The sequence below is a fragment of the Tetrao urogallus genome (assembly GCF_951394365.1).
Source record: "Tetrao urogallus genome assembly, chromosome: 5".
NCBI lineage: Eukaryota > Metazoa > Chordata > Aves > Galliformes > Phasianidae > Tetrao > Tetrao urogallus.
The window spans coordinates 28,883,713-28,905,707 of NC_136818.1; the positions used below are offsets into that span (position 1 = coordinate 28,883,713).

Below are 21,995 nucleotides of genomic sequence, written 5' to 3' on the forward strand. Positions count from 1 at the left end.
AACAAAATCACAATACAGTTCAAATACAGGTGCTATACTGGCATTTTCACCAATTTATAACTCTTAATGAGCCCACTGCAAGAGCAGTTTTCTCATGTACACTCTCTGCTTCAGTGCTTAAGGAGTTAGATGCTGGCCCACTGACTTAGGCAGCAGTAATCCCACTGATTGTCACAAGAACAGAATCTGGTCTGTAGGAGTGTTTCTTTCTAAGCAGACTGCACACCCATGCTGAACTCCCAGAGCATGATTTGTGTCTGTGAAAGGCTTGAGATTACTGGAGATGTAAAACATTACTTTTTGATTCATTTACTTTTCTGTTTGGGGTTAATAAAAGCGAAGTCTAAGAAATCCAGACTTCTCTGTACTCAAACTGCTAGGAAAATTCTTACTGATAGGAATAAATATGCAGTGCTTAAATGCAACCAGTGCCATGGTAATACATGGTATTTCAAACTTATTCCTAAGTTTCTTTTCTATCTATTCCTCTGGATTCCCAGGTTCTTACAGCTATTAGCAAAATTCACCAGCAGCATTAAAAAGTGGATACGTTCTGCACTACTGAATGATTAATTTTTAGATTAACTGCTGACATTTTGTGCTTTGTTTTGGCTTTTTATTACTCCTGGCTACATTGGAGCCATTCACAGATGTTAGATTCTTAGTTGTTAATTCAGGTTTATGAGTCTGGGCTCCCAAAAAACACTAAAAACTTGCAGCTATAGCAAACTTCCACCAGACATTTTAGCCCAGGAATTTTCAGGTGACAGACAGTCAAGTAATTGCCTCGGAGAAACAGACTCATTCTGTCAAGCCTGCATTTTACTTCAACTGAAATTAAAATCCAGGAAGCTGATAGTTGATATTCAAGATTATCCACGTGTCTTAATTATGCAAAATTCTCATCAACTGTCACTTTTTCCAACCATAAGTTTACTACCCGCTTTCCTGCCTCTTTTAGAACCACTATAAATATTAAGATTACCCCGTTGTAAACACCTCTGAGATGGTAGAAATATTTAGAAAGTGGAGTACAGATGGAAATTACTATACAACCACTCAAAGGGATTTGTTACATTAACAAATACACATTAGACAGTGCCTGCTCCTTAAGCTTTTAAACGACATCTGGTATTTACTATTGCCTAATGACTGACTGAGACAATCTATTTCCTCTGGATAGAAAATAGGGACTGAAGTGACTATTATAACATGGGATGGTTGACAGTGCTGTGCTGCCACACAAGAACATGGAAGGAACAGAGAATGGCAGCTCCTTGACTTGAAAGATGTCAATAATAATCTACAAGCATTGCAGTTTGTACCACAGAAACTCCACACTGTATCTTGACTGTGACTTAACTTCTCTATCGGGAAAACCACATCCATAACGCAGCGCTCTGTTGTCTACTAAGGAAGAAAAAAAGTGCACCAGAGACAAAAGAAAACTCCGCAATTCAGAGGCTTTCACTGAGCAGAGCGTAATTAACACTGCCAATAGGAAGTCTTTGAAATGCTAATTAAATGTGATACCTAATTCTCTACACCTACTGTCCTATTCACCATGCAGTTCATGCAGGGGGTGGGGAAAGGCACTGAACAACTTCTGCAAATTGATTTTTTTCTTAAATTCAAGTTTGCCACCAGCATGCTTGCTTCCTGCTTATGACAAGATGAAATTGGGTATAGAAGGACCCTGATGAGGTTTAATAAGAGCAAGTGTAGAGGTCTTGTACCTGGGCAGGAATAACTGCATGTATCAGTACAGGTTGGGGGCTGACCTGCTGGAGAGAAGCTCAGGAGAAGGGTCTGGGGGTCCTGCTGGACAACAGGTTGGCCATGAGCCAGCAGTGTGCCCTGGGGGCCAAGAAGGCCAATGCTGTCCTGCAGTGCATTAAAAAGAGCGTGGCCAGCAAGTTGAAGGAGGTGATCCTCCCCCTCTGCTCTGTCCTGGTGAGGCCACACAGACCATGGGCTCCCCTGTACAAAACAAACAGGGACCTCTGACAACGAGTGCAGTGGAGGACCACAAAGATGATGAAGGGCCTGGAGCATCTCCTGTGTGAGGAAATTCTGAAAGACCAGGGTCTGTTTAGCAAGGGGAAAAGAAGTTTGGGGGGGGGGGGAAGGGGGTGGGATCAGATGAATGTTAATAAATATCTAAAGGGAGGTGGGAGGAAAACGGATGAGGCCAGGCTCTTCTCAGTGGTATGTAGCAATAGGACAAGGAGTAATGGCCTAAAACTTGAACTTGAAAGATCTGTACTAACATGCAGACAAACTTCTTCGCAGTGATGGAGCACTGGAACAAGCTGCCCAGAGAGGTTGTGGAATCTCCTTCTATGAAGCCCCTTCTATTCAAGCCCCATCTGGATGCTGACCTGTGCCACCTATTGTAGGGTGCCTGCTTTCGCAAGGGGTTTGGACTCAGTGATCTCTTGAGGTCCCTTCCAACCCCTGAGACTGTGAAATGCAGATGCGTCTGACAGATCAGTCACACTGGGAGGAACATGGAGTCAGGAAGGCAAGGATGTTCAACTAAAGAAGTGCACTGCCTCCACAGGATTGTCAGAGGAAAACAAAAGTGTCAGAAGCTACAGAAAAGCTGTAGAAGGATAAGGAGAGGTTCTCCTTCCATCCAAAGGCTTAGCCTGTGAAAAGAACACAGACCATCCCTTGGAGCAGCCCAAGTGAGTAAGAAGCAGCCTTAATGAAGGGTGCCACACACAAAAATGGCTTGATCCCCTCTGTCAGCATCTCCTTGAAAACAAAGCCAAAATAGTAGCAGTTGTGCTGTAGAGCTTGTCAGGGGATTCAGGAAGTAGGTGGCACGCAAAACTGTTGTGCAGTGCCTTTTGTGACTCCCAGTCATCTGACAACCTTCAGTGCTGGTCAGTACTCATGACTGCTTATAGAGAAATGTTGTCCCACCTTTGTTCAAGAGCAGTTGTAAGCCCTGTAGTTTGAGTAAATGTTACCATATTGAGGAACACAGTTTAATCAATGAATATGCAGCAACACAGGCTTTCTGCAAACTAACCTGCAACGGCTGCATCTAGTTCATCTTCTTCCACAGATTCCTGAGTCAGGAGGTCTGCCAGAGGAGACAGTGGGTAACAGCTGTTGAGGTTCAATCCCAGCATGAAGTTGTGCACTTTCCCAGCACGTCCTTCCCTGGTATTGAAAAGGGCACTATCACCCACCAAAGCCATCAGCATTCGCTGCACCCAGCTTTCTTGGCTGCTGTTCTGATACTCTTCATTTGCCTCTGAATTTTCAGTGCCTTTAGAGGACAAAGGAAAAAATTCAGTGGTAAGCTAATTAATGTGTGAAGTATTAAATCAAAATTTCTGGGTCTTTTGAAATAAAATACCAATTAAAATAAGCAGAACTAGGCCATTGCCTTCTTTCAAAGAGCCACAGACTGAATGAAGGAGCTTATGGAGAGAATGGATAGAAATCATCCTGTCACCTTTACAAGCCAGCGAATGTTCTCATTTGCACTATAGCAGTGTGGATATATCCAACAGGAAAACGTGCTGGGACTATGTTAGATGACCTGAGCTGTATTTTAGCTAGTCTGGATGGCAAAGGCAAGAAAAATATGACTTTATCTGTACTAGACTCAGGTGAGAAACTTGAGTCACCAATATCTGTATACTGTAGACTCAAATTCATCTGGATGTATATTGATATCTCTTTCATCCTCTGCTGACTGCTAGAAATCCAGCTTTCCTTAAGGAACCAGAGCTAGGCCTCTGAATCTTCATAAAATCTTTGTTTGGTTCTTCTGAGCACATCCCTTTACTGTGCCACTGGAAAATGTCAAGGTATTTCCTCAGGTGGAGATACAATATTTATACTGGCTCTGGGTGGTCTGCTCAAATAGAGGTCATTTCTATTTTACTTAACTGCAGACAATCTCAGAGTTAGATGTATTCCTCACAGTCATAGTGGATACGGAAGTATGCATAAAGTTGTAGATATCAGATATAAATTCTGTGATATCTGCATAAATGAGAATGCTATCACACAGAAATTCTAAAATATCTGAAAAAGATAACTTCACTAGAGACAATAACCAATATTTAATTTTACTTAAGAAGTACAATGAAATGTCCAGTCTTAAATATCTACAACTAGATGTTATAAATGCTAAAATGACTTGGACTGGTGTGACCATTTATAACCTGCCATAACACAGCTTTTCCATTGCTTTGTACATTGAGATCACTCAAGCTCAGGCTCTTTAAACAAGAAGAGAGATAACAAACATCAAACACCACGGAGTTCTGAGGTCCAATATCCATAGAAAAATATCCTACAGAAGATGAGCAAGTGCACACAGGACAGATCTGTAGGTTGTCCTCCACTATGGCTACAAACTGTGAAAAAAATGTAGTGTTTCTTGCTGGCTTAAATAAGAGCTTCTAGTACTTAAACAGGAAATCTGCAGCATAAAAAGTGATATCACCCCTCCCTGTTATTTTACACATAAGGGAAATGAAGAAGCAATCATTCAGCTCAGCTAATGACCCAATCAAAGGCTCAAGATTTCACAAGGTTTTCTTTTCTTCCTGCAGACTTTAAAATTACAAATGAGCACACGGAGCCACATTCCCATTCTTGCCTAAGTTGTTAAAAAAATAATTGAATTCTTCAGATGAAAATCACTATTATCCCTGTATCATCATGTACAGAAAATGTTATTAGGATAAGACCGGAACCTGGACTGAAATCTCACACATCCTCAGGTGGTTCAGATGCTGAATTTTTTCAGTAGGATCTTTTCTTACCGCATGTGGTTGTGCCTGTTCTGGGAAACTGGATTTGGGCACTGTTTAAAGCACTACACCAACCACTAGGAATTTCCTGTACCAGATATTGTTTGTACAGGTGCTGGAAGATATCTATGAATACTGGAAACACAAAGTAAACCATTCACAAGTAAATATTTGATAAGGAGCCCTTCATAACAATGAGTAGTACTAGTTTGCTATGCTGATAACAATTCAAGCACGCCTCTGAGCTCCATTGCTTGCTGAACTTCAGGAGATCACTGGCTCAGAAAGTCTGATTTTTGGATGTACGTGAAAGTGCAGACCACTGTGAAGCCTTGCTGGGTGGATGCTAAGACTGAAGGCATGCAAGAGAGTCATTTACTCACTGACCTGAGCAGGAGACACAAGGTCAAGTCAAAGGCTTTCTGAGGGCTTTTGATCAAGACATCTTTGTTTTCCTGAGCCACTGGCTCCTTTAAAACCCTTCTGCTAAATAGTTAAGTTTTATCATTGTTATCACTTGCAAGAGGCTGATAAGACTAAGGAAAATGGGATTTGACAACATCCTTTAAATTTGAATATGTTACAAGAAAGCTGATGAAGAAAGTAAAGTATGAAATAAAATGTGTTGATTTCCTTACCTTTTGGATGCTGTGATTCATCTTCACTGTCTGAGCTGTCATTACTTACAAGGTGCTTTAGTCTAATATTTTCTGTTAAAGAAATACAAAATTACTTTGAACTACTACAGCTTAACTGTCAGGATAGCTAAGAATTTCAAACCAATTTGAGGCATAAAACTGTGATACTTTTCATAATAGAGAACACAGCTAAGAAATTTAATCTGTTGTGGACATCTCTATGTTCAGAATCTGATCAGAATACACTGCCGTTAGCTTGCAATTTTTGCGAAGCTCCTGAAATAAGCAGATTAACCAAAAGGTTGGAAAAAAGAAAAAAAAAAGCAACAACAAAAGGAAAACCTAAAGCAGTACACACTATCTGCTATTGCATCACATTTGACACATCTCATTCAGCTGAAGTAAAATTCAGATGTATAGCTTCTATTGTCTCAGTAACTCCTAGCAAACCAGGAAGACAACAGGAGATCTCTTAATCCACTGCTAATATTCAAACAGAGGAACACTGCTGCAGCTCAGAGAGCACTGGGACACTGCTCTCAGAAGTAGGGTTTGGGTTTTGGGTGGTCCTGTGTGAAGCCAATGACTGAACTCTGTGATCTGTGGGGGTCACTTCCAACTTGGAATATTCTATCATCATATTCTATGATGGTATATTCATCTTTTAGGTTGTCATTTCCACCATATGCCATATTAAAGCAATGGTAATATCACTCTGTTATTTTACCTCAAGGTTAAAATCTATTTCCTGTAAGCATATAGACTGGAGAGAGATTTACCATAATGCCAACTTTAAAAAAAAAAATACAGCTTTATTAATCTCTGTAAAGAATAACAAATACAGATGACTACCATTGTTGCTTTTTTCTGAAGATATATGTAGCTATATAAAATCACATAACAAAACAAAAGAGCTCTTGTCATCATGGATTTTTCCTTAAATACTTTCTAATACTCAGGGATCCTCAATCACTATCCAAAAAATGCTAATAAAATACACACACATACCAAAGACAAACATGTACGAATTCTAAAGCCACGTCACACAAAACAGTTGAAAATTCAATATCAGTGATTAAAAAGGAAGATAACAAAAATAACAAATCCAGTTTTAGGACATTACATCACCTCTGTAAAGCAAACCTTAAGAAAAAGTGCTTGTTTGCTGCTGCTAAGTATGACTAACAGATTCTCTGTACAACCGTGGCTCTTTTGATGCCCGCTGGCATTTTGCCATACACTCTAGAGGTACTGAGATTTTACTGGAACATCTGCAGCTCTGGTAACAGATTGTGGTTCTCCTCTAATCAGTATTTTAACATTTTAGAGTACACTTTTTAAATTACATGTGAAATAAATACAGACGTTAGCCAGGGGTAGGAGATAACAATCTGTATCTCAACATCATAAGCAATTACATAAACCCTTCTAGTAGCAAATTCATTAACAGACACCCTCCTTGGTTGTTAACGCTCATGATATGTACGAGGTATATGAACCTGAAGGCACAGGTCCCATTTTCTTCCATAAAGAAGTACAGTATCAAACAGCTAAGTAACATCTATTAGAAGAGAGATACAGCTGAGGGTCTTAAGGATTTGGTTTTTAATCATCTTCAACTTCATTCTAAAAAAAATGATCTGTCTATTGCTTTAGATAAATTTCCCTGTAATGCCTTCTTAATAGGAAAAAAAGTGTTAAAAAGCTGTTTCCTTATCAACAGCATTCTCAAACAGCAGTCTAATCCAAGCAAACTACAATTCTTTTGTTACGCTTATTTTGCCATATGTACATTAGGAACGGAAACAGAATCACCAAATTATTAAGCGAAGGATCAGAAACCAGCAGCTGATTTGTGATTAGAAATAAGTAGTCTAACAATTCAGAAATGATAAAACTTATGTTTACTCAACTAATTTCTAGAGTAATACAGCACTATGTCAAGAGATTATAAAAGCAACTATACAGCACTTGTCATCTTTCAATCTGGAAAAACTAGCATAAGAGTGGTAGAATCTTACACCTCTATGAAAATATTAGGTAGACATATGCATGTGATGTTCATCTGACACTGATCAGAAAAGAAAGTGAAAGTAAGAAAAGTTCTAGTTTTCTTTCCCTACCCTCTCTAGGATCCAGCAGTGTCAGCAGTTCAAACTGCTTGCATTACACATCCTTACAGTCACTACCAACAATGTGCCATCTTTCTTCAGAGAGTCCACTGAATCCTGTTAGGAACTGTTCTGCTTAACGGTATAATTATTTACGAAAGTTACCTAGTTCTTCTTCCATGGTGGGACCTTTGTTTTGAGCATTGGAGACACCGAGCACTCTGTTAAATAATATAGAAAACGCGCTGCCCCAGACACCTGTAAAGTGAAAACAAAAAATGAATGGAGGCTGGTAGAAGAAGAAAAAAGAAATAATAAAAACAAAAGCCAACTACATACTACAATATTTAAGTAGTTGCTTTCATTCCAAACAGACTTGTGATTATGGAACACATTATGTCAAACCCAGATTTACCAGAAACCCAAAGCTAGGAAATGACAATCCACGTCTGTGAAATCTTCCAAATGTTTGTCTTCTCACCAACTACAATGGTACTTCTTGCTTCCCATATTTTGTGCTTGTTTTTATAAGCATCTGTTAATAAACTATTAAAATTAGTTTCAAGTTTCCTTCCATCATGTACTTACCCATCAAGAAATGCAAAGGATTTTCACTGTATTTCTTCACCACTGTTCCCATAAAAAATTTGCTTCCAAACAAATCAGGAGACATAAAAGTGCCATACTTCGCCATACCAATTTCATACGGACTGAATTCCACCCAGTCTGCAAAATAAGAAATTTGCATCACAATCTCAATCTGAATAGAAACAGAGGATGTTCATACATAAATGCTGAGGCTCCCATCCAAGGCAACAAATATGAATTAAATTGGCTCTGAACCACCAGTAATGTCTCTTACATTGTGCAGATTTGAACGTTTTGTTCGCAAATGAAGAACAGCCTTACGTCACAGCAAAGGAAGAATTGCCATTTCCATTGCCTCCTATTACAACAATATTTGGAGGAGAAATATAAGGTTGGAAGAACAAAAGGAAAAAAACGGCAAACACAAAATGTCATCTTGTTTTCATCTCTCAGTCCCATATGATTCCTTGTTACATAAAGCACCAATATGGATCTTAGTTCCAGGTTTCTTTTCCTTCACTGTGATCCCATCAAATATGCTATCCTAATTGTGGATGACAGCAACAAAGGCAAAAGAAAAATTATTTAACATGGCAAGAAAGAGTGTGATGTTGTGAAGGATTATAGCAGAGGCATTAAGGTTACACCAAAAATGTTTTCTTAGAAACGCAACAAGATAAGTCAAAGCTGAGAGGCACTTCAGAAAGTTACTAGTATCAAATTATGTTAATATTTTTTTAATATATACACTAACTTGACAAATAGAAGATTCATTCAAACACAAAGCAAAATATTCCAGAGCATTTTCTGACCTCAGAAGAAAATTCCAGAAGTGATTTACATTCTACAGCTTATGTCTCTAGAAAATGTATTTCAGTTGATTTTGAACTACTGTTTTTGTACAAGTGGAACTGTTTCTATTAGAGAATTTCCTTCATCTTTGAGCAAAAGTAAATAAAAAATACCTTACATTTTCACTACTTTAGTCATCTGCTTTATCTTGCAGATTTTTAGTAGTGATCAATTTGGTCACTTATGTAATTATAGATTAGAAGCAACCCTGAAGCAAAAAGTCAAAAGAAAGAGTTTTCAGAAATCCCCTCAGATCACAGGATGCTATCCACTCATGCAGGTATTCAATGTTTCATTTGAAACAGTAAGAGGAAAGTTAACCATCTGTCCCAAAATGGAAAGATTTAATCATGACTGCTATGAGTTTCGTTTCGTGGGGCAATGCTTAACTACATGAGTCAAACATCCTACTTTCCAAATAAACCACCACAAATAAATTTTCAGTTATTAGAACAAAAGGAAATTCCTTTAAAGATCCAGTCCAGGAACTTAAAGCTATTTGCCTTTCATGTCACCAACAAGTTTTGGCAGGTACGTATTTTAGAATCATGCTGGTAGAGAAACAAGTTAGAATTAGAATTAACTTAAATCTGTGATTGTCTGCTTTCATTTTTCTATTTGCAGTAATGATGATGATTTCTGAAAACATACTCTATTCACAGAAATAAGGCAACTGTCTTAAAACCTTAGCTTCTTCTGCCATTCCTGAAGCTCCCTGAGACAATAGCCACTCAAATCGGTGTCCCAAGAGAGAAGTCTCACACTGAAAGACAGAGAGTGAGAAGGAACCTGATACCATGAGAAACACTTAGGTGTTTCTAGGAGTTTCCCTGTCAAGTGGGTTAGCTCCTCATCTGTGGCTTGTACCAATATGTACCAATGTCAGAAGTCCTCCACTCCTCTCTGGATATCACTGGATATCAGTATCTTTTTATCATTTAGGAAGATATCTTAATTAAAAAAAAAAAGTAATAAAAAGTAATTTAAGAAGCAGTCTTCAACTAGATCACTGTAATTATGTTCAGTTACAGTGATTACTGCAGTTCTGGGTACAGCCAGTGCTGCCAGGGTCAGGAGTTCTGGGAAAGCATGCAGAGCCTGGGGCATGAGGGCAATTATCAGCTGCAGGAAATCTTGCACCATCACTCCTCCAAGAAACGTTACCTGATGTAACTAATGCATCTCAACTCTGAAACAACATGAAAGATCTCACCTATGTCTATGCAGTTGATCTAAAATACACTCTATTTGTCTTTCTGATTTACTTGGTAATAGGGACAGGAAAAGATGCACCTTACAAGACAAACAAAACCTCAGCTCCGGGCTATGCCATAAGGAATAGAAGTATTCAACATCTCTTCTCAAAGCTGCTTTGCTCTGATAGACTGCGTCCACATACTGACCCCAGCAACCAAGTACACACATAAGGACGTGCTCACTGATCCTTGCAGATTCTACTGTCAGATTCCCAGCAGCCACTGAGCACAAACACGTCTATTTCGTCAACATCTCTCCTAACAGTCAGAACTGTTATGATTATGTTTTGCTTTGGTACATTCTTTATCACAGGTTCCTATTCTTGTTTTAAACGAGAACTCTCTGTAGTCAGTTCATAGCACTGTGAATTCTGATAAATTCAAAAGAATGTTTAATAAAATGCCAGGTTCTTACCTAGTCCTTGCCACAAGGAAAATGCAGTGCATTCAAGTAACACGACACAATTATTCTCAGAAGTTAGAAAAAAAAAAACAAACAGGCTTTTCCTTTTTTTACTCATGCACTTCTCATTCCTGGTTACAAATGATTCCGCGGACAGATTGAAAACATACCTGCAAACATAAGCTCTGAGACATCTGGTTTGACGTGGAGACATGTAAAGAGTGGAAGAGCACACTGTGCTTCATTGACTTTCTCCTTCATGTCACTCAGAGTGGTGTCCATTCTCTGTGTGAAAAGAAAGAAGTTACATCCAAAGAGATCCTGTGACAGCCTGCTGATACTTTAGGAGACTACTCAATTTCTCTCGAAAATGGACAAAATAATTCCAATAAAACAGAAGAATTTGTAAAAGGAAACAATTTGGTTGAATGCCTTTTATCTGCACAACTCAGAATCACACAGAATCACAGAACAGCCCAAGTTGGAAGGGACCTCAAGGATGATGAATCTCCAACCCCCCTGCCACATGCAGGGCCACCAACCTCCACATTTCATACCAGACCAGGCTGCCCAGGGCCCCGTCCAAGCTGGCCTTGAACACCTCCAGGGATGGACGGGGCATCCACAGCCTCTCTGGGCAGCTGTTCCAGCACCTCCCCGCCCTCTCTGTAAAGAACTTCCCCCTGACATCCAACCTAAATCTTCCCTCCCTCAACTTAAAACCATTTCCCCTTGTCCTGCTGTTATCAACCCTTTCAAAGACTTGATAACTCAGGAGGAAAGGGATGGGCAAAGAGTTGATAGAAAGATGATACAAGCATGAGTTATATGAGAGCTACTTGGAAAATAATGCCTCCTATGTTATGCTGTTGGTCCATCACATCAGATGCAGATGTTGGTGGGGTGGCAAAAGAGATTGTACCTTCACACCAAAATCCTGTTACATGTTGTTGCTGTGTGACAGCTGGCAGCAGAGGGGCAGTCTGATAGAATAGTTCCTGACATGGATGTATGCATGAAGGAAAGGAGTGGAACTGAAAGCCTCCATGCAGAAAAAAATGGCATCCGCTGACATTCACTGACGCTTGTGAACGTTTAAGGAGGCCAATCAGTGAATGTGAGCACACTGAGGTGGTGGTGACAGAGATGTGAAAGACAAGTCATGTTCCAGACAGCCATGCAGACTTTTACCATTGTGACACAGAGGCATCACTTCATCACTGGTAAAAATGCACAAGTAATAGTGGTGACATGCTGAAAAAGAGTGTTTTGTAGCTGAGAATTTTCTCTGTCAAACAGTGCCACTGTGCTCTTTGTATCTGTTGTAGATTCCTTGGAAATAAATAGGAGGCTTTACTTTCACTGCAGTCTATGCAGAATCCAAGATAACATAATCACAAAGGAAACAGTACTGCTGGTCAATGCAGGTTCTTCCCTGCTGATACTGCAAACCATTAAAGGAAAAACCTGTCATTCAGAACAGCCACTAACAATCATGTAATGTTTTTCAGTCTGTGCTGCTCCTAGGAACTCAGGAAAAGCTAGGAGAAGCAAACGGACCACTAAGAGGCTAACTAAGGGCCCTGCATCTCCCCCATACCGAGACTGCAATCAAGAAAAGAATGAAGATAGGACTAGGACTTGATACCTGCAGAAAACCAAGAGCTTTATATTCTTTACTTACTGACAACATCAGGTTCAGATTTCAGCTAAACATCTGTGCATTTGTTTAACTCCTTAGCATACAGGGACTTCTAACCAGCCTCACAGGACCATCAACATTCCTTTGCTGTGTTGCCTGTTTTTCAGTATTTTAATGTTTAAAACTAACATATGTACTTATGAAATGAACATGTGCATTAAAAAGTCTGCGAATCTATTAACACATTTCAATCTTACGATAAGATCAAATTCAATTCTGCTTACTTGACTCATTTCAACTTGAAGTCTGTGACTGATTCAGTCAAATAGGATTTGTCAATAATAAAATACAACAGTATGAAACACTGCTATTGTGTCACTTCTCAGAAAAACAGTTAGTATTAGAGATGTGGATCTGGTCTTTCACATTGAAAACAATATTTTGCTAAGTAACTGCTGCTTCTCTCCTAGCAGAACGTGTATAAAGATGTTGCAACATTGCATAACTGTTTGTTGAAAACGCTCGAGCAGCAACTTCTATGGATGATATGCACGCTAAGAGCATGCTGCAATTATCCAGCACTTGAGTTCATTTTCACTGCACATGAATGTATGTTCTCCTAGCTCTTAATGAAATGAGAACCATTCCAAACATACCACAGAGCACAGAAAGCATTTTACAAGCTTCTTATCCAGTATCTGTTCAGCAGTCACTTCGAATATTCCTATTGCTAAATACGCTTTGCAAAAAGTTATCAAGGTAATTTAAAACAAACAAACAAACAAAACGAAACAGCAACAGATCAAACAAGCAATAGTTTCACAGCTTTAATATTCATTAAAAAAATGCACTCACGTTATGAATAAGCGTTTCACCTATAAGCATTCCAAAGATATCAGTAAAGGTGACTGGCTGCCCTGAGCTTTTTTTATTCCACAATGCTTCAATGTAGCGTTTGACTTTCTGAGGAGTGAGCAGCAGAAGCGGGTTGTGACTGACGGAGTTCATCAATTCTTGATTAATCTCCTTTGGTCCTTTTTCTGGAAAATCCGGGTGTGAATACAAAGTTGACATGTACCTGCAATGGAAAACAGGCTCTCTCAGTGCCAAAGCCTTGTTCACTTGCTGATTACTTTACTCACTGTAAATCTTTTTTTTTTTTTCTGAAGTATAGAAAGCTACAGAATTTGTTGTAAGTGGAAACACACAAGCAAGTACTCAACAAACACTTCCATGGTATTTACGATGTAAAATTCTAATGTGTTTATCATTAAATCACAGATTCTGTGATTCTGTGATTCTGTGATTTACCTGCTTAAGTGATAGTGGACAGAATTGCAGAAGGCAGAAAAACAGGAGGACTGGATATCCTATGGGCATATACAGATTCAAAAAACCCTAAAATATACCAGTGTGCTAGCATACTTTCCAGGATGTAGATGTTTTCATAATAGGATGAAGCATAATAACCTGTGCAGGGATTTAACTGGGGATTTAGTAAAGGCCTATTGGGCAAACTGTAATTTTGTCATTGAGTAACTCTGGAAACTGAGGTTTTGTTTACTCAAAACAAAATTTAGATTAAGATGTAGACAACTGTGGTTTTCGCTTGACTGGCTCAATTAAAACTATGGTTGAAGACTCTAGATATGCCATCCAAACCTAGTAGAGGCTCCTTTCACTATTATTTATTCAATTAGCTGGCTTATATATACATACCATGCTTCACGCATAATTCTGCATAGCAGTTTCACACACACTGTGTAATCTTGGCCCTGAGGACACTACTCTGCAATTTAGTTGACGGCATGATGAACTTCGTCACATGCGAGATGTAAGAACTTGATTCACTAAGCCCCTGTGCAGTCTCTAAAGCTCAGCGTGCACGTCAGCCCGTGGGTGGAACAAATACAGCAGCAAGCTTCCATCCGAGCAGAGAAAGGAAAACACAGGATGAAGAATTCAGCACAAGGTTGAAGCAAGAAGACAGATGAAACAGTCAAGTAGGTAAATGCATTGCTCCAAGGTTTGGCACGCATCTGAGTAAACAAGCGAAAACCTGACACTCCGTCTAGGAAAGGGATACTCCACCCTTCAAAAAATAAAGAAAAGAGCATTATTGCAAACTATCAGAATGCATGGAAAAAAAAGAATAGGAAGTGTGCCAAAGTGTCAATTTATTTATTCATCAAGTGAGAAAATTCTGAATAGGTGACATCACAAAGACAGCAAAAGCAAATTTATTTAAATACAACTGTTTTCAAACATGGTTCTGACTGAATCAGTTCAGATAATCCTGCTATTTTAAAACATGCTCTATAGGTTTATATTAGGTGACTTTGTATTCACACCTGGGTTTTCTAGAGAAAGGACTGCATACCCAGCTGACATCTTTTCAAAACACGGACTACCTATTACTCCCTAGAAACACACTAACAAGCCTTCACATTATGCCACACGATTCAGCTGCTCGTCATACAGTCAAAGCAGACCTCCCCCTTTTGCTGCAAATTGGAAAAGGTACATCCAGATCACTTAACAGAGAGCAGTAATCTGCTGCACCAACCAGAAAATCCAGCAGAAACATGTTCCAGGGTGCCAGCCTCTTACAGTGAAATCTGAATCACAAATTCTTATTTTTAATTCAGAGTCTGTTCTGGCATTTAAAAAGGTTCAGAAGCTTCCTGTATAGTATGGGAGTGGGATCAAGCTTCAACCCAAAACTGGAAATAATTGAAAAAAATAACAAGAAATAGAACAGATTATTAACTATTTCAAATAGCAACTTCAAGAGTGTTTCCTTAGAACGTGTAACCAAAATTCATGTACTTGCTTAGAGTTAGACAAGTGGATAATCACAGAATCACCAAGGTTGGAAAAGACCTACAAGATCATCCAGTCCAACCATTCACCCATCACCGACAGTTCTCACTAAACCACGTCCCTCAACACCAAGTCCAAACGTTCCTTGAATACCTCCAGGCTCGGTGACTCCACCACCTCCCTGGGCAGCCCATTCCACTGCCTGACCACTCTTTCAGAGTAGTATTTCCTAACATCCAGCCTAAATCTCCCCTGGGGCAGCTTGAAGCCATTTCCTCCAGTTCTATCGCTGTTACACAAGCGAAGAGGCCAACCCCCAGCTCACCACAACCTCCCTTCAGGTAGTTATAGAGAACAGTGAGGTCTCCCCTGAGCCTCCTCTTCAAAACTCATCTCAGGTTCATCTCCCACTATTCAAAAAATAGCCATTTTCCCTCAGTCTTAAAGAAACAACTAAACATTCATATCATCCTGTGATTTACACTGGAACTTTGAGGCCTCTAGTCCAAGCTTCTGCTCAATGCAGAGCCAGCTGAAAAGTCAGGTCAAGTTGCTCAGGGCTTTGTTCAGTCAAGTTCTCCTTCCACAGCAAGCATTCAGACAACCTGAGTCAGACATCCTATCCAGCCCAGTCAAGTAATGATGGAGCAATTCATTCCAGTGCTTGACCATTCTCACTGCAAAACAATTTTCCTAATAACTAACCAAATTTCTCTTGCTGTAATTTACAGCCATTACTCCTTGTCCCTTGTATATCTATCTCCAAAGAGCCTGTTTTCTTTACCCATTAGGTTCCTGAAAATAGCAACAAGACCTCCCCATACCACTACCTTTGCCTTCCCTCCTCAAGTCTGAAAAAATCCATCCACCTCAGCTTTCCAAGAACTCTTCTCCCCTAATTGCGTAGGCAGTACTGTGGTGGAATTCATTTAACCTGTGGACACCTTTCTTATATTAGATAGACCTAAACTGATTCAGGTTCAGTTCCAGTATTCAAAGTGGTACATACAAAAAGAACCAGTTATGTTAAAATCATTTATTGCAACATTTGGGATATTTCCTTGAAAAGTTCAAAATTTTCTTCAGATGCAACATCCTCTACTGCAAACTGACCAGCTGACATTAAAACTGAGTTTTAGTTAGACAATAAAAAAAGCAGTTTCCACTTGACAAAGAAAACGTAGCGCTAAGGAGGCCAAACAGTTAAGAAATTTAGCTTGTATTTGCCAGATGTCTTTGGCTGATGCAAATTACATCATTTCATTTAAGAAATGTAAAAACAAATAGTTTCAACATTTGTAATAAGTGTAATTTGGGATAACTTTTATAAAAGCCAAGAAGACAAAAGGCTGCAAATTCATAACACTGCTCAGGGAGAATAGCAACCCTCCTTTTCAGCAGGCTGATCAAAGCAGAAGTAACACCAGGGTTCAAATTATTCTGCTGCCTACAAAGCCCTGAGCCCATAACATCCAGAGAGTGCTTTTCATACCGTTATCAATCTGATTTTCTCCTGTTACTGGCACTGAGTCACAAGGACATCACAGCTACCTGATGAGGGCATTCTCAAGTTAAGACATCTTGGAAGATCTTTTCTCCCATCTGAATGACATATTTATTTAACAAACAACAACAACAAAAGAAAACCTTATTTCCTGATACAATGCAATCAGTATCACCTGCAGCATGGCAAACTGTATCCTCTCCTAAAAGCTGAAATACATCTGCTCCAATTTCCTTATGCTAAGAAATGATTCCCAATTAGGCCCTGGACATCACCAGTAACCACTATGGAAGAGAGTAGTGAGTCTAAAAATGGAGCAGACCTTTCAATGATTTCGAGAATTGCTGAGAAGCACCCCAAGAGGATATTATCCACTTGGGGTTGAATGAGTCTTCATCTTCAGACTGAAGATTTTTTTTTTTTCATTTAATTAGAGAAAGAAAACAAAAAAGAAAATAGTTGGATTTATATCAACATCATGAATTTTTTTTGTTCACCCATCAAGATGAAAAAAAATCAGTTACATAACTTTAATATATTCAGCATTGACGACAGACAGGGAAATGTGGGTGTACATGTGTAGCACTTCTTTTCATCTGTTGCTGCTAGCAAAGCTCCCAGGAAGACCACCTGGACACCAAGCTGTCTTTACCCTTCCAGGCATTCTGGAACACATTCTCTAGCAGATCTGCTCTACTGACACGCTGACCTGTAAGACAATTAGCTCTGTGAGCCTCTTACCTGCTGATAGCAATGATTTGATGTGAATAACAGCCTTAGAAATAAGTTCACTTTCATGAAAATTTGTTCTCAAACTTCCTGAGGAAAAAAGAAAAAGAAAAATCTCTTACCACGTGGATCCAGAAAGACCAGCGACGTAAGTTGCACAGTCTAAAACTCCTGATTCATAAAGTGCTTTCATGACTCCAGCAAACCCAACCATGGCACGAAATCCACCTCCTGAACCCAGTACTGCTATCACTGGTACCTGCGAGAGATTAAAAGAACAGTCTGTCATCACATCAGCTCGGTTACAGACTTAAGTAGTACATAAATGTTATTCACTAATCACCAGCCAAACATAGTAACTGTGCAATTAGTAAAGTCACCACGCAGTAAACCTCACAGCAGACACAAGACCTACACTGATCTGTGTGTAACAAGTTCTAACAAGACAAATAGAAGGTATTTTGCAGCTTCTTAGTGGCACATGTGTAAGAGAGTGGAAAATAAAGCACTTTAAAGCGCTCTGAGATATGACATTTAAATAGCAAGAGTGCCATGAATGCACCATGAGGTTAAGTGTCTACCTTAGCATCACCAGGCCCAGGAGTGATGTACAGCTTCTGTATATCACTTGCATTGTCCTTCAGCTTCACTAAGAGCTGTACAGCAGAAATACTTACAGACTGCAGCATGGGACCACAAGGAAGAGCAACCAGGAATCAACCAGCAGCAAAAGATTCGAAGTTCTGCCACGGTGAAAACCTCATGCAAGGGCAGATTTCCTTTCAGCTTCCTATTTATCTGGTACCAAGGGATTACTGGTAACCAGGAGGCGCAAATGAAAGGCACCATCTGGTATGAAGGGATGTAAAAGGAGGCTACTTGGGCCTAGCAAGGTGAGCAAGAAGACACAACTGACATAACACAAAGGTAGGAAGGAAGCATGAGCTTCCAGAATAGGCAGTAGCAAACTTGCTACTTCGGGTGGTGAGGGAAATCCCTCCCACCACCTCCAGCTCTTAGCCTTATTTCAGAGCTCTAGTGACAGAGAGGGATGAACAAATGCAGTCAGGGAGGATTTTGAACTGGCTGCTCTCTAAGAAACAAGATGACAAGGTGACAAGCAGCTGGCTATTCCCTCCTCTCTGGGACACAGGCCAACCTGACAGTCAGACCAGCTTGTACAGGGAGGTCTGCTGCTCATTCAGGCTCTGGATACAGGACAGCACGCAGAGAAGGCTGAGTTTCATTTGGCCTTCCAGTTTCTCACCTCTCACCCATGTGGCATTACTGATACAGATGAAGATGAGAAGGGTTTGACCCCCCTTTAAAGAGGAATAAAGGGCACAAGTCCCCAAGCCTGTGGCCTGTGGCCTTGATCTTTTCAGTCTGGAAGAGGAATAGCTCGGGCTGATCTTGTCACGCACGGGTGGTATCACCAGGAGACTCTTGTCATCATGATTGTGAAGCCTTGACGATGAAAATGGTCCACTGGGAAAATAAATTATCCTCTTAACCAACAGAGGGAGGAATATTTCCCTGAACAAATTTTCATCAGGATTTAACCAAAGACTTACCCTTGGGGAGCTTCTGGGTCAAGATAAGAGATGTTGGGGCAGTCTGATTTGGACTGGTGAATCAACTGGATCAAAGGAGTAAGGCTTTCTCTAAAAAAAAAAACCAGAAGTCTCCTAATCTGGCTGTGATCAAAAGATAACACTCTGCAAACCATCAAAGAAGTCTGTAGACTTCACAGCCTACTGCAAATGCTAGAGGACCAACTGGTAATGCTGTACTGCAGCTGCTGCTCAGTAAAGCACCAGGGGCAAAGGTGGCATTGGGAGCAGCTTAGGCTGTAGGCATTGTGAGTGACTGAGCTGAGAACCAGGCCAAGGTTGCAGAGATGAACACCACAGGTAGGACTCTGGTAGGACTGAGACCCATGACACAGAATGCCCCTGATTTTCTCTGCTGACAGTTGACTGAGTGTTGACAAATGTACTCCATCCAAGCACAACTGAACTAGCTGATCTTGAAAGGTTCCTTCCAAACAGTAACTCTGTAGTTGTTGTATCTTAGTTCTTATTCATTACTTGCTGACAGAGTGCAATATTATCACTGTGCATAATTCTTAATTTTAGGTTCCTTATTGGCATGGAAGGTGTCTGATTTTTCTGATTTCTTGGGTCAAGCAGTAAAATATGTACGCATAGTGAAAGTCAAACACTACTATTATGAGCCTCCTTCACTAATACAAACTCAAAATACAATCAGTAGAGCTACAGACCGCCTGAATAAACCAAGGTAGGTTTTGGCAACAGTAAGCTGTGGACCCACAATATCCTGTTACTTAGAACACTAATTGTCCAATATCTTAATAATCAGAATTTATTTGAAGAAGCCTCCACTTTTAGCAAGAATTCTTAATAAAAATATACTCCAAGTTTCTTTTGACTGTTGGTTCTGATTTTGTATAAGCCAGGAAATAAACAAAACAGAAAAGGCATTAAATGCAGATATTCAGTAACTTCTTAGTCACAAAGCCACAGAAATTTTTGAAGCAATCCAAAGACCAGCTCTAATCCAAATGACATCTAAGTGACAGAGCCAAAGGCAGGAAGAGTTACTAATAAAAACCAGAAGACAAGCAAATAATATTTTGGTTAGGAGATTAAATTAATCCACATTTGATAACAATAATTAAAAAAAAAAGGAAAAGAAGATATTGCTACATAGCATGAAGCCAGTCTCAAATTTAACCAACCTTACAAAAGCTACTGGTGAGATAAGGAGAATTTATAGGCATCTGTTTACCTAATTAGCTACTGCATAGCTTCCCACAGTATTTGGAAAGAAGACAGAACAGAACACAAGCACAATCGCTACCAGCATCAAGAATTTTATACTAAGCAAAAGTCCCACCTGGCTCCTGCTTTCAGAAATCTAGACTTTTCCACTGTTCAGTGTGATTAGGCAACTCCTTGGCTGTTAAAGTGTAAAAAACTCACACAGCTGAGTAGGAAGACTGTATCTGATCAAACTAGCAATCAGTCAAAAATGTCACTAAAACTCAAGCTGCCAATGGATGGGATGAGTTAAAGAAATGGAAACACGTGACTACTGAGTTCGGTTTCTTTCTATAGACTCCATATTCCAAGTAATGAAGCTTCTGTGCAGAACAAAACTGTACAGCCCCATGGAAATGATCATACACAGTGACCAGTAAGTTGAGACATTTCCTGAGGCTTACATTCTGCAAAAACTACTTATTCTTGATGCAACCAGATTATTCGATCATCTTCTTTATAAGTGTTAAGCTTTAGTAATATAAACCACAGGTATTTACTGGCACCAGCATTCATCATGCACATCCAGAGATAGCTATCTACCCAAAAATGACAAAGCAAAGGTAAAGATTGAGGACATGCCTTGTTTTGTTAAGCCAACACCTCAATAACGGAGCAGTAGCTTTGAACAGGAGAGCCATATTACTAATCAGAAATTTAATAACGTATGTTAGGCTTTGAAAGCTCTTTACAAACACTACCTAATTAACCTACATAGACAAATCCCGACAGGATGAAGAGGGTGGTTTGCAGGTGCAAGGCTGGAAAAAAGTATGTGAGAATACTTTCAAAGCACCACTATTCAACAAATCTATTCATCACTAGAGTGGCAAGAGCACAAGGGAAAATTTGAGCTTCCTTCAGAATGCAGAGAAGTCTGCAAGTAGGATCAACAAAGCATGTCAAGAAGAGTCACTACCATCTGAATGCAAATGTTTATGTATACTTAATCCACAGACATCCTGAGAATCAGAGTTACCTATACTGGGGAAAGAGGGGTATGCAAAGAGCTATGTGTATGCATAGGAATCTCAATTTTCACTTGTGATATCAAAGCAAAACATGAAGAACTGAATGTACTACTTTATTTCCAGAAATGCACTGAAAGAGCTCTAGAGCAGAGGGCAATAGCTGAAGCAAGCATCCCATGGTAAACAACTTCTTTAAATACCGAAAATATAACTGGAGAGAAGCATCTTCTGCATATTTACATCAATTCATTTAGACCAATCTAATAATAACTGACATGGAGATATAAGCAAGGTGATGAAGGTGTGAGTCCTTTCCTGCTGTGCAAAAGAACGCAAAGAGTTTTTTTTTACTACTACCAAGTAAGTAGGTTTGTTAAAGCAGCATTTCAGCTGCAATTCAGTTTCTAGCAGGTTTAAAGGTAAGAAATGGAAAAGTCTGAAATCACTTACAGCCATCCTACAAGTTCTGTTCTAAGATAAATAGGGCAGAAGCAGGGATGACAAAGGGAAAAGAAGATGCCACCTCAGCACTGAGAAAGAACAGAGGAGACTAAGACATGCATACACCTCCATGCACACAGACTGGCTGCTAAGCACTCTGCTCTTCTGAGGGACTCTATTCAAGCAAGTTAGCAACCTAGACCAAAAAGGCAAGGGACTCACAAGGATGTCATGCAGTGAGTCAACGGCAACATTGTGAGCTGAAATCAAGAGTCTTGTTAACAAAAGCCCTTTGCTCTGATCTCTGGCCATACTGCCACACTGACTTAGAATCACAAAATGGCTTGGAAGGAACCTTAAAGTTCACTGAGCTCCCACCGCCCTGTTGTGGGCAGGGTTTTCACCCACCA

At 39.7% G+C, this 21,995-nt stretch overlaps 1 protein-coding gene across 1 annotated transcript in view; it reads right to left on the reverse strand.

Annotated features, from left to right (window-relative positions):
• The window catches only part of PLA2G4A (phospholipase A2 group IVA), a gene marked incomplete at both ends in the record, with an annotated part of 59,072 nt that overhangs the window by 7,787 nt on the left and 29,290 nt on the right, over nt 1-21,995 (reverse strand). The window contains 7 exons of the mRNA XM_079536523.1: nt 3,041-3,283; nt 5,423-5,494; nt 7,699-7,791; nt 8,122-8,259; nt 10,803-10,917; nt 13,130-13,352; nt 17,453-17,589. Coding sequence (XP_079392649.1) covers nt 3,041-3,283; nt 5,423-5,494; nt 7,699-7,791; nt 8,122-8,259; nt 10,803-10,917; nt 13,130-13,352; nt 17,453-17,589 — 1,021 coding nt within the window. The remainder of the gene's footprint in view (nt 1-3,040; nt 3,284-5,422; nt 5,495-7,698; nt 7,792-8,121; nt 8,260-10,802; nt 10,918-13,129; nt 13,353-17,452; nt 17,590-21,995) is intronic.